The sequence below is a fragment of the Onychomys torridus genome, chromosome 8, assembly GCF_903995425.1.
Source record: "Onychomys torridus chromosome 8, mOncTor1.1, whole genome shotgun sequence".
NCBI classification, from domain to species: domain Eukaryota; kingdom Metazoa; phylum Chordata; class Mammalia; order Rodentia; family Cricetidae; genus Onychomys; species Onychomys torridus.
Window position 1 is genome coordinate 66,260,216 of NC_050450.1, and position 12,942 is coordinate 66,273,157.

Sequence of the window (12,942 nt, forward strand, 5' to 3'; positions counted from 1 at the left end):
CAATCAAAAGTCGCAAGCTGATTATTTTTCATTGATGTTCAGTCACATGGTCTTAGAATGATATTTCTATGGTTAGTTTTGATTTAGCTGTTCTTGTTTTAAAAACTTTACATTGATTCGTTGTGGGTTTTACATCATTGCATCCCATCTATTCATCGCCTACCTTCATATCTGTCATTCTAGCCTGGCAACCTGTCCCCAAATAAAATAAAATTTTAAAATAGAAACATAATATTCAAACAGCAACACAACAACAGAAACTCTAGCCATGGAAGCTGGGCCCATTGAGCAACAGTATATAATTTACTCTTTATTTTTACTTGTAAAGTATTCATATGCAATAAGTCATTGTCTGATTCAAGGTCACCTGTTTCTCCTACACTAAGTTGAACTGAGTACTCCACTGGAGCTTCCTCTTTGATATCCTGGTGTTGACTTGGGTCAATGGAGTCCTGCAGTTTTTCTGTAGAGTCAAATGCTCCAGCAATTCACAGATGAGGATGGATGTTGGGAGCTAACTCATAGCCCTGGTTATGGGTCTGTTCTCCCAGCTTCCTCTCAAAGTTCCATCAGGGAAGCTCTCTGGTAATGCTTCAGCTAGTTCCTCCAATGCAGTAGGCAGTAAGGAGAAGGGCTAGTCTCCTGCTCTCACACCCTTGGCAGCTCACCTGTAACCCACACCACTGGAGAACAATTCTACTCTTTTTGGACCTAGAAAGGTGCAGGGCCTTCTCTTCCTGAATGCTGCAATTAGTTGAGGACCAGTGCCAGTTCTCCCACTCTCATGCCCTTATGGCTGGGCTTCTCCATGTCCCCTGACAAACAGAGTGTGCTGCCCAGATAAGCCTTATTGCCTGCTTTTGACAGCTTTTGATGGGGGCAGAGCCAGACTCTCAGGTCTCATAACCAGGACCAGTTCTCCTGCTTGCATAAGGTGGCAAGGGGCAAAGAAGTGGGAAAAAGCATCTTTCCACATCCATGCCACCAACTGACTTTGCACTTCTTTTAATGTCCCATTTTCTTTGCATATTTTGAGACTGTTTCATCTACTACAGGTTTATAATTTGTTACATGTTTTTTCTGTGGTGAGATCTTGATCAACTATAATACTTTTCCTCATCTGAATTTACCTGTTGACTTAAAATAAATTTTATCTGAATATACATACCTAACTCATTGTTTTGGCTACTATATTGATGATTAATTTTGGGGTATTTCTTTATTTTAATATTTTTATGTTCTTATTTTTAAGTTGCAATTTTTATAGTCATCTTTTGTAGATTTTCACCTTTTTAACCTTAATCTCCAGCTTGTATTTTAATACATGAATTAATTACATTTGGATTAAAAAAAATATACGTCATAATTTACTATTTTCTCTCTTCTGTTTCTTGTGTTAGTCTCTGTCACTGTTTCTCATCTGTCTTTCTGTCTCTCCCTCTGCATGTTTCTTTTAATTTGGTTCATTTTTAATTTCCTTCAGTCTTTCATTAGTGTAATTTTTGTGTTTAGCTCTAACTGTATTTCATCTCAGTGTATTGTCTGTTATTTTTGTTTATATCCGTGGTGATTAACTCAAGAACCACTGCTAATTCCACAAGCTCATTTTCATTTGTAGTTTCATAGTACAAAAACCGTTTCTTGAACACACCCCATTCCTTCTGCTGTCACAAGTGTACTCCAGACTTGCATTCCAGTGGACTTAAACTTATAATTAGTAGATATTCGTGATTTTATAATTTCTTTGATGTAACAATTGACAGAAACAGTTAGGAAAGGTGTTAATTATGGTTTCTGTTCTGAGAGAGCACAGTCTCTTGAAGTTTTAGAAGGGCTACTTGAAAGAGTGAACCAGCTGCCCACAATTGTATTTCACAGGCTCCAAAAGCAGTGATAATCTGGTTCTTGCTCAATTCTTCTCTTTTTCTTTTTATTCACTTCAGGAAACCTAGCCACATGGATGATGCTCCCACCATTCATGGTGGATGGTCTCTCATATGTAGCATTGTATGTTATATACCATAGAGGCTCAGGACGTATGTCTCCCACTAATTCTAATATATAGTAACACGACATAAAACATTAACCATCACAGTCTGCCCTCTGAACAACTTGAAATCCAAACATAAAACCTGAAGTCATTAACATTCCCTCTTGCATGCAGTTTTCTGAGAATCATCCTAATCTTAACAATTTTGGTGGTTTGTTGTTTCAATACTCAGATACTCTTCTAAGACTGTAAGGAGTTTCTTAAAGTGAATTCCTAATTAAAGCAAACCAAACAAATAAACCTGAACACCTTCTTCTGGCATACAACACACAGAGGAGGGGGAATATTCCTCATCGATATTCCCTGAAACTTCATGTCCATCATCTGAGGCTTGTTGTGGCAATCATTCTGGTCTCCATGAGATCAGACCATACCAGCCCCACTTTGGGCAGCTCTATTTGTGCCTGGCAGCTTTTCTATGCAAATGTCCCATGGTTCTGGCATTTCCACATCATGGAGGTCTGTCACATGCCTCATGGGAATGGCAGGCATTTCTGGGCTTTTTTGAAAGGAATATAACCCTGCCACACTTAACTAGACTCAGTAGGATTCTGTACCCTTATTACAATCTTTCATGCCTTGTAATCTTACATTTGTATGGCGCAAGATCAGAATCCTGTGGATGGACACTGCTCAGCTCTGCTTCTTAGCTCAAGACTGTAGTCTAGCTTCCTAGCACAGACAGAAAGGCCCTTGACACCCTAAGCTGAACATGGGAAAGCAGTTCTGTGGGTGGTTGTTCTAAGCAGAGGCCCTTCAATGGACATGTTTGGCAAGATTTGCAATTTTGAATTAATTTGTATTTTATGTTTTTGTTAGCATTTGATGGATGAAGTTTATCCGTTCAGGCTCTTATGGCCAAGTAAAGAGAATGAGAAATCATTTTCGTATGCCCAAAACTCTTTAACGTTGCAGTTGCCTTCTCCAGACAGACCACTCTTTGAAGCATTTTTAAAATCCAGCCATCTTCCTTTCACTCATTCCAAGCTGTACTGTTTTATATATTTTCTTCTTTTCTTATCCAAGACCTAAGGAAGCGTCGAGAACAATAGTGTCACAGCAGACAAGTATGGCCGACTTGACAGTCTCCCACCAGAACTTAGTCCATGACTTCTGGATTGAGTCTCACTTCACATGTTCAGGATACAGACAGAATGTAGTGTAATAACAGACTGTAACTCCAAGGCCTATGCAGTCCAGTTCTGTCACCAACATCGTCAACACTCTTTGTGCCAGCTTTCTCTTATCAGTGTGCTCTTCTCATCTGTGTCAAAACACCAAAGGACTGCAAGGAATGTGGAGTTCAGATTGGCTCCACAGTTTGAGGGATACACTCCCACAGCAGAAGGGTGTGAAGCAGGGAGTAGGTGGTGGGTCATTTTCTCCACTAAGTTCCTATCTAATTTCATGGCCCTAGCTTCCCTTTCACCATGGGATCTACCTGATAGTTATAAATGAATGATACCTTTCCCCAAAGTTCTCAGTATTTTACCACAACAATAGGTAAAAAATAAATTAATCAATAAAAACAATATAACTACAACAGTCCATTTGTCCTCCCTACCTCCCAATAAGCTCTCACTGTTGATTTATTCATGATTTTGTTATCTGATAGTGACCAGTCATCTCTGGAGATCCACAGTTTTACATTTTTAGAATTCAAAAATGTTGATTCTCATGTGTCTCACCACGTACCTTCTAATATTTAACAGTTTCAGGTTACTCAGCTTCTTGATTGTATATTACAAGACTTTCAAAGGATTTGGGAAATTAGTCATTATTTCTTCAAGATCCTTATTACTTCACCGACATAAAAAGTCAACTCCAGATGGAATAAGGGACATCACATAAGCTTTGACACCTTTTACAGTGAAAGAAGAAAAGTAGAGGAATATACTTGAGCTCAATGGCCACAGAAAAGCCACTTTGAACAGGGACTCAGCAACAGGCACTATGACCAACAAATAAAATTGGACCATTTTGAAACCAAAATATCTTATTACAACGAAGACCAAAATAGCTCAAAAACAGAAGGAAACACAGATGAAAAAAAAATGGCCTTACAAGTAACATCTGCAAAGGCTTACTATCCCAAAATATTCAAGAACTCAAAAAGTAAAACATGTAAACAATCCAACAAACGGGCATTAGGACTAAACCAGAGTTCTGAAATGGAAAATTCCAAAATAGCTGAGGGAACTTTTTATTGGTTTTGTTTTATTTGTTTATTGTTATTTCTGGTTTTTTGCTGTGTCTTAAAATTCTTAAGCCATTAGAAAAATAAAAGTTAAAAATGCTTTGAGATTTTTCATACATCCCAGTCCAAATGCTAAATTCCAAATCAAAGATGACAAATCCAAGACGGAGTTGGGAAAAGAGGAATGTGTATTCATACTGATGGAGTAACACTGATGAACATTGCTATGGAACTAGTTTGGAGGTTTCCCAAACAATTTAAAAAAGATCGTACCACCTGACCCAATGCTACCACTCTGAAGGGTATAAAAGACTCTATTTGCCATATCCTTACTGTTAGTAGCTGATTAATTCCTGTTTATTGCTGCTCTGTTCACAATAGCCAGAAAATAGAATACCCAGATGTCCACCAACCTGAAAATGATAATGACAGTAGTATATTTAACAATGGACATTATTCGGCTTTAATAAAAATAAATTTTGCAATTAAATGGATAGAGGTCCAAAGAAACAATCATTTTTAATGAGATAACAGAGACTCAAAAGACAAGCTATCATGTTATTGGCTCATTTATGATGTTGGGTCTTTGAATCTTCAGATACATGTCTTCATTTGAAACATTCATGAAGGCTCACGGAAATACTAATAGATCCATGAAGGAGGACTTAGTAAGTGGAATTTAGATAGAATACACTACTACAATCTGCTAAAAGGAATAATGAAGAGAAGGCATTTTATTTTGGTAGAAAAAGTAGATAGTGCAATGTGTAGGAGGAATTATGGGAAGAGATAATAAACCAAAAACCCTAAATGGATTTATGGACAGCTACCACTGGTAAAATAACATATAGAAAATTATTTAAAATGGAATTTCCCTTAATGGGAGGAAACGAATGTCTCTACTAGGACACCATAGGTCAACAACCAACCAAAAAGCTTTGCTGTAGTGGGCATACTTCTTTAGTACTTATTTACCAGTGAGGGTCTCCCAAACCCCAAAGTTTTTCCATATTTAATCATCAGACGGCGAGAAGGCATGGTGCAACACCATACTATACCAGCAGCAACATGGTATTCCGAGACCGCTTCCTATAAGTGCGATAACGAAATATCGACCGGAAACGATTCCGATTTTCTGACCCCGCTGGTCCCGAGAAATCTTGAGTGGTGCCGAGTCAGGAATCCCGAGCATCAGACATGTGCCGCCCTGCCCAGGATCCCGCCTCCCCTTCCTTCCCTCCCCCCATCCTGTTCCCCCCCCCCCCCTCCCCCCCCCCCCCCCCCCCCCCCTTCCCCCCCCCCCCCCCCCCCCCCCCCCCCCCCCCCCCCCCCCCCCCCCCCCCCCCCCCCACACCCCCCCCCCCCCCCCCCTCACCCCCCCACCCCCCCCCCTCCCCCCGGCCCCCTACCCCTCCCCCCCCCCCCCTCTCCCTCCCCCCCCCCGCCTCCCGCTCCCCCCTCCCCCCCCTCCTCGCCCCCCACCCCACCCCCCCCTATCCCCCCCCCCCCCAGCCTGTCCTGCCCTGATCCTCCTCCTCTACAGGCTGCGCATAGGCTCTGGGGACCTGCTGACCATCTACGATGGGGATGACCTGACAGCCCGGGTCCTGGGCCAATACTCAGGGCCCCGTGGCCACTTCAAGCTCTTTACCTCCATGGCTGATGTCACCATCCAGTTCCAGTCAGATCCTGGGACATCGGTGCTGGGCTACCAGCAAGGATTTGTCATCCACTTCTTTGGTGAGCTTGTCACTGTCTGACTTGGACTGAAGATCCCAAATTACGGTGGGTCAAAGAGCGCAGCGCCGGGCAACAAGGAGCCTGGATGCCCTTTGTGACAAGCAAGACCTGGGAGGGCACCAGGCATCACCGGGAGCCTTTGGTTAGAGCAGGAGAGATTTGGGGAGGCAGCAGGAACTTCCTAACAAAAACAGGAAGCACAGAAAAGTGCCGGGGCCTTCCTTTCTGACAGTCTTGGACAGGAGTGATTTCCCTCCCCCTGCTTTGCCCATCTCTCAGGCCTGAGGCTCATGCTTCTGAGAGTAGAGACAAAGCCAAGATGATAATCCTGGAATCTTGGGAGACTCGGTGATGTCAGGGGATGGGCAAGCGGGTGGGGCTTGAGAAGGGAAGCTGAGTCCCTGAGCTTTCCTGAGCCAGTCTAGGCCCAGGATAATCTGCAGGAGCCAAAGAGACCTCAGGGTTGGCACAGTCACTTTGGTGCTGGCCAAGGGGCTGCATCTCCCTGCTTCTGTGTCCCCAGAGGTGCCCCGCAATGATACATGCCCAGAGCTACCCGAGATCCCCAACGGCTGGAAGAGCCCGTCACAGCCTGAGCTGGTGCATGGCACAGTGGTCACCTACCAGTGCTACCCTGGCTACCAGGTGGTGGGGTCCAGTATTCTCATGTGCCAGTGGGACCTAAGCTGGAGTGAGGACCTGCCCTCATGCCAGAGGGGTGAGTGTGCCTGTCCCCATGGTCCCTCCCAGCCTGACTCCTGTGTTCTCAGAGAAAATCTAGCACTGGTCCTGTTTCTACTAGTATTCTTGTTCTTCCAACTTGTCCCCTCAGTTTCCTTATCTGTGAAATAGACATGACCCCTTGTCGCAGGACTTCCAGGTAAGTCCTGCGAGCATTTCCCGCCTGGTTGATGACCGGGCAGTACTTGCCAACTCACACACATGGGAAAGGAATGGCTGGCTTTGCTGACCTTGGTGAGTGGAGAAAGGATACATCAGCAAAATGGTAGGCACAGTCAGGCCTGGTGTGTCACATGCCTGTAATCTCAGCATTCAGGAAGCTGAGGCAGGAGGATCAGGAATTTGAATACTGCTGAAGGTACAGTGTGAGGCATTTATAGCCCCCCAAAAGGTGTGTATAGGGGGGTGGCTGAGTGGCTAAGAGCACTTACTGCTCTTGCAGAAGACCCACTCTGGTTCCCAGCACTCACATCAGGTAACTCAGAGCCTCCTGTAACCAGTTCCAGGGGATCCAACACCTTCTTCTAGCTTTGGTGGGCATCTACATGTGTGCAGTACACATAAACTCCACACACATACATACATACATTTTTAAAAAATGAAGCAGGGGCTGGAGAGATGGCTCAGAGGTTAAGAGCACTAGCTGCTCTTCCAGAGGACCCAGGTTCAATTCCCAGCACCCACATGGCAGCTCACAACTGCCTATAGCTCCAGTTTCAGATGATCTGACAGCTTCACACAGGTATACATGCAGGCAAAACATGAGTTCACATGAAATAAAAGTAAATAATTAGAAAGAGAGAGAGAGAGAGAGAGAGAGAGAGAGAGAGAGAGAGAGAGAGAGAGAGAGAGGAAGGAAGGAAGGAAGGAAGGAAGGAAGGAAGGAAGGAAGGAAGGAGACAAAAGGCTGGGGATATAGCTCAATGGTAGAGTATCACCTGGCATGCATGCCATCCTGGGCTCTAACACCAAAAAAAGAAAGATGTGGACATTTAAATGAGAGTAGAGCCATATAGCCTGGTATTAGCTGGCCTGTGCCACGCTGAAGAAAACCAGGGTGAACAGGCCTTTCTTTTGTCCTGTCCTGATAGTGTCTCTAGCCTAGACTGGCCTCGAGCTTCTATGAAACTGAGGATTACTTTGAATTTCTGATCCTCCTGCCTCCACTTTCTTAACACTGGGATTACATCCACCATCTGGAGTGCTGGGATTACAGGCCTGCACCACCAGCCCGGGGTCATGTAGTGCTGTCTGTTAAATCCGGGGTTTCATACGTGCTTCCAAAGCACTCTTCCCAACTGAGCTGTGGCCCCAGATGCTGAGCCTCCCCTGCTTTTCCTTCCCCTCTGTCACAGTGACATCCTGCCGTGACCCAGGGGATGTGGAACACAGCCGACGTCTAGTATCTAGCCCCAAGTTTCCTGTGGGGGCAACTGTGCAGTACATCTGTGACCAGGGTTTTGTGCTGACGGGGAGTGCCATCCTCACCTGCCATGATCGTCAGGCTGGCAGCCCCAAGTGGAGTGACAGGGCCCCCAAATGTCTCTGTAAGTGTGGAGTGTGTGGGAGGGATGCCCTTTAGAAAGAGGGGGACCTGACACCTTCACCTGACTCTGCCTGCCTTGCAGTGGAACAGTTCAAGCCATGCCATGGCCTCAGTGCCCCTGAGAATGGTGCCCGCAGTCCTGAGAAGCGGCTTCACCCAGCGGGGGCCACCATCCACTTCTCCTGTGCCCCTGGCTATGTGCTGAAGGGCCAGGCCAGCATCAAATGTGTGCCTGGACACCCCTCACATTGGAGTGACCCCCCACCCATCTGCAGGGCTGGTGAGTGCTGCTGCTCCCTTAAAACCCTGTCTGGACCATAGATCAACCATTGTAGTAAAACAATTCCATGTGGAGAATCAGAAGCACCTGCCCATGCCCCTTCCTGTCCCCCAGTCTCTGCCCGTCTCTGATCTAACACCATGCAGGCATGGGCTCTCCCTGGTCAGTTCCTCCCCCGTGACCAGCCCACTTCTGTGCACCTTACATTGGTGGCTTGGTCCATCGGGCTCACCCACTGCCCTTGGCCCTCCCCTCTTGTTCCAGCCTCTCTGGATGGGTTCTACAACGGCCGTAGCCTGGATGGTGAGTCCCCATGCTTGGGAGCCAGATATGGTGGTCCCCTGCACTTGGTTCTCACAGCTCCCAGGCTGTGGGTTCCCACAGATGGAAGGCAGAGAGAGAGCAGTTTGGGCCTAGAAGAGCATAACGCTTCTTCTTGCCTACCCTAGCCAGCTAATGGGAGCTGGTCTCTGAATGCCCTTGAGAAGGGAGGGGACATAGGTTCTAAGGGACAGGGACATCAGCTCCAATCCCACCCACCCTTTGCTTTCAGTTGCCAAAGCACCTGCCACCTCCAGTGCCCTGGATGCTGCCCACATGGCGGCTGCCATCTTCCTACCGCTGGTGGCCATGGTGCTGCTGGTGGGAGGTGTGTACCTCTACTTCTCCAGGTGAGTCTGGCGTCTCTTCCTGTTCTACATACCCAACTCACTCCTGCCCTGCGCTCCTGCCTCCCAGGCTCCTCTGTTCTTACAGGCTCCAGGGGAAAAGTCCCCTGCAACTTCCCCGAACTCATCCTCGCCCCTATAACCGCATCACGGTGGAGTCAGCGTTTGACAACCCAACTTATGAGACTGGAGTAAGTATCCATGTTGGCCTAGAAACCTCATCAGGACTCAGTTCTTTGCCCCTCCTTGGCCTTGGGAAGGTGGATTCTGGCCCCAGCAATCTACAAGTGTCCAACTTCCCGCAGTCTCTTTCCTTTGCAGGAGACGAGAGAATATGAAGTTTCCATCTAGGTGGGAGCAGCCCGTGGATGCACACGCAGGCCTGCACCACAGGCCAGTGGCAGGGCTGCCGGCTCTCTGCTGTCCCTTCACCTCCTGTACATACCACCTGGGAAGAGACACCACCAATCCCTCAAGAAGTTGTACCCTTCCCTGCCTGCAATGCCCACGGTGGCCTATTTTCTTGGCGCCACTGCCCACTTCGGGCCTTTCTTTGGGTCCGAGTCAGGTGCCCCTTGACAGAACAGAGCTGGAGCACATTACCACCAGCCGGCATTCTCCTGCTTCTCTTATCCTGGACCTCAGGCAGAGCAGAGGCACTTTCTACACATTGCCATCATCCGGCCCTGGCATGTGGGGACTCCGGAAGAGCTGATTTGTAGCAGTGGAAATGGGACCAGAGTGTCCCCCACAGGGCTATCACCAGTGGCCAAAATGATTCTCAACGGTGACCTCTTGGTAGTCCTGGCATGCCACCACCAGCCCCTCGGGGCGATGTCTAGTCTTCTCTAACGGCTCAGAATTGGAGTTATGCCTTCTGCCCTGTCCCAGGGAGGTGAGGATTTTAAGGAATCTTAAAAGGTTCAGGGACTCTGTCCCAAGCTCAGGTTGGGCTTCACTGGACACTCATGCTCCACACCAAAGCAGGACACCCTACTGCTCCCCAGCATCCCTCTACTCTGAGGAGGGACAGACCTTCCTTGATGTTTATCTGGCTGTCACAAATGCCCCCCTTTCCCACGAGTCCCTCTTTTGAGCCACGCACCATGCACCTCCTTCCTGCCACTGTGTTATGGCACACCAGGAGAGGGCAGGTACATTCTGGAGAGGAGCGGAAGTCCAAGGACCCAGGAATGTGGCCCAGAACTAAAGTCAGAAATCCCAGGAGGAAGCCCAGTCCAGACCGAAGGCCACTTTGTACATACGATGTATTATATGGGATCTGGGCTCCAGCCAGAGAACAATCTTTTATTTCTGTTGTTTCCTTATTAAAATGGCGTTTTTTGGAAAAAAAAAACTATTAAGCAGTGTGAACGGTGCTTTCTTGGAGGGAAGAGAGGTGGTAGATGAATGTGATGTGGATCTTGGCATTCGAAGACCTGCTGGACCCACCAATCAATCACCCCTAGATTTTATGAGAAAAAGTGTTATATATAGTTCATTAGGCAACACTGCCCCAAGACATTAGTGTCACAGATGGCTGCTCCAGTGAGAGTCCCTATGGTTAATACCACAGGGGTGTGGGGGCTCGCTACCTCAAGTGCTCATCCACCCCAATGCTTCCTTTCCTCCTCTTTGTTGTGGCTTAGAACTATAGATTGGCCCAGTCCCAAACCCCTTTAGAACAGCTGGACTGCTGACAAGGCCCCAAGTCTGGTGCAACTTTCCTTCTGCTTCTTCCTATCAAGTGAAGCTTGAGAGCCTGGAGTCAGATGGAACCCTTGTACACAAACTGGCTAGCTTGGCTTGGCCTCAGAAAACATCCAGACTGTGAGCAGGGGGACAGGGCACCCTGGGGGCACAGGCAAGCCCTCCCCATCGGCTCTTTAAAGTGGCTGTGGAAATCGCTTCTCAGCCTTTTGGCTAAGATCAAGTGTAAAGTGGCTGCTGGAAATATACATACAAGTAACATTATACAGACTGAGCAGGTTTACTTATATATTTAGAAATGTGTGTGTGTGTGTGTGTGTGTGTGTGTGTGTGTGTGTAGTCACATATGTATATGACAACAATTAATTTTAAAATATGTCATGAATTTGAAAAAGAGCAAGAAGGGGTATATAAGGGGAGTTGGAAGGAGGAAATGGAAGGGAGGAATGATGTAATTATAATCTCAAAAAATAAAAGGTGGGTGGTGGTGGCCCGTGCCTTTAATCCCAGCACTTGGGAGGCAGAAGTAGACAGATCTCTGAATTCAAGGCCTATCTGGTCTATAGGACAGCGGGCCACACACACACACACAAAATCCTATCTAGTAAAAGTCAGAAACTAAAAATAAAGACTGGACATGGTGGTACCCAGCACTTGGGAGGCCAAGGCAGGTGGATCTCTGTGAGTTTGAGGGCTACAAAGCGAGTTCCAGGACAGCCAGGGCTTTTACACAGAGAATCCCTGTTTCAAAAAACCAAAAATAAATAAATAAATAAAATTTAAGAAGTGGTGGCTTGCCCCTTCTCTATGGCCCCTAAAGCCTTCAGAGATGAAAGTATCTTCCCAGGAGGGAGGCAACAGAGAATTATGGGCAATCGGAAGATAAAAGACAAAAATCCTTGAAAGGAAGGCCAGCATCCACTAGCACCTTCTGTTCCTACAATCTTCAACGGGAAGATGTAGACCAGAAATTCCTCCCAGCCTCTGCTTCTATGCCGCACGCACACGTCTGGGGTTTCCAGTTCATTCACCATGCAATACCTAGGTTGACCACAAGAGGTCGCTTCCAAAGGCTTCTGCATCCCACCTGCTCTCTTTCCTGGAGTCCCCTTGAAAACCCTGAGCTGGAGCTCTCCAAGGTGGCACCAAGTCCTGCCCCCACTGGGCTGACCTCATCCTTCAGGCTCCAAAAGAAAGGAGTGTGGAGTGATTTGTTCCTCTGGCACCTGTCAACAGAGCCAACTCCCATTTTCCTCATTAGCCCATTGCCCACTCCTGTCTTTAGCTGCAATGACTGTGTTGCTCAAAGAGAAGCCTTGCTCACTGGGCATGTGCCAGCAGCTCACTTCTCCGTCCAGTAATACCTTCAGGCTGACACAGCAGCACAGCTGTGCTCTGGGTAGTAGGAAGGAAGCCAATGAGAGAGGGCATATGAGGTTTCAATTTCTGAGGTCATGTGGCATAAAGCCTGGCCTCTTCGTTCAAGGAACACATCGCAGCCCTCTCCTCTGAGAGTCACATCTCAGGCCTATAGTTACTAATCTATTGTTGGCCATGGTGACGATGGAAGTCAGAGAGCTGCCAATTTGCATGACATTCTCCATTTCTGTGTGGCCTTATTCTTTCCAGGCACCACCACAAGGCCCTCTGAGAAGTACAAAGTCATACACACACACCTAAAACTTCACACAGTTATCCATATCCGTTTTGACCTATAGTTCTGACTGTCCTAAAAGGACAACAGTTCCTCAGAGACAGTAAACATGGTGTAGTGGACACATTCTGCCCTATGAATCAAGAAATGTTTCCTTTTTAGGTTTGCTATAAATGCACTACAAAACCTAAGCAAATCACTGCTCCACTCTGTGTATCTGGAAATGAAGAGTTTAAATCAAATAGTCTCCTTGTCCTTTCTAGTTTTAGGACTCTGAGAATGATGTGTGCAGTAACATAAAAATGAGTTTAGGTGGGGAGTGGAGAGATGGCTTAATGGTTAAGGGCACTGGCTGC

General features: G+C 46.8%; 1 protein-coding gene across 1 annotated transcript in view; it reads left to right on the forward strand.

Moving 5' to 3' along the window:
- The window catches only part of Sez6 (seizure related 6 homolog), a 42,100-nt gene extending 31,505 nt beyond the window's left edge, over window positions 1–10,595 (forward strand). Inside the window, exons 4-11 of the mRNA XM_036195258.1 lie at window positions 5,754–5,987; window positions 6,511–6,705; window positions 8,084–8,275; window positions 8,357–8,554; window positions 8,819–8,857; window positions 9,108–9,225; window positions 9,311–9,413; window positions 9,544–10,595. Of these exons, the coding sequence (XP_036051151.1) occupies window positions 5,754–5,987; window positions 6,511–6,705; window positions 8,084–8,275; window positions 8,357–8,554; window positions 8,819–8,857; window positions 9,108–9,225; window positions 9,311–9,413; window positions 9,544–9,573 (1,109 nt within the window). The 3' untranslated portion in view covers window positions 9,574–10,595. The remainder of the gene's footprint in view (window positions 1–5,753; window positions 5,988–6,510; window positions 6,706–8,083; window positions 8,276–8,356; window positions 8,555–8,818; window positions 8,858–9,107; window positions 9,226–9,310; window positions 9,414–9,543) is intronic.
- The last annotated feature ends 2,347 nt before the right edge of the window (window positions 10,596–12,942 follow it).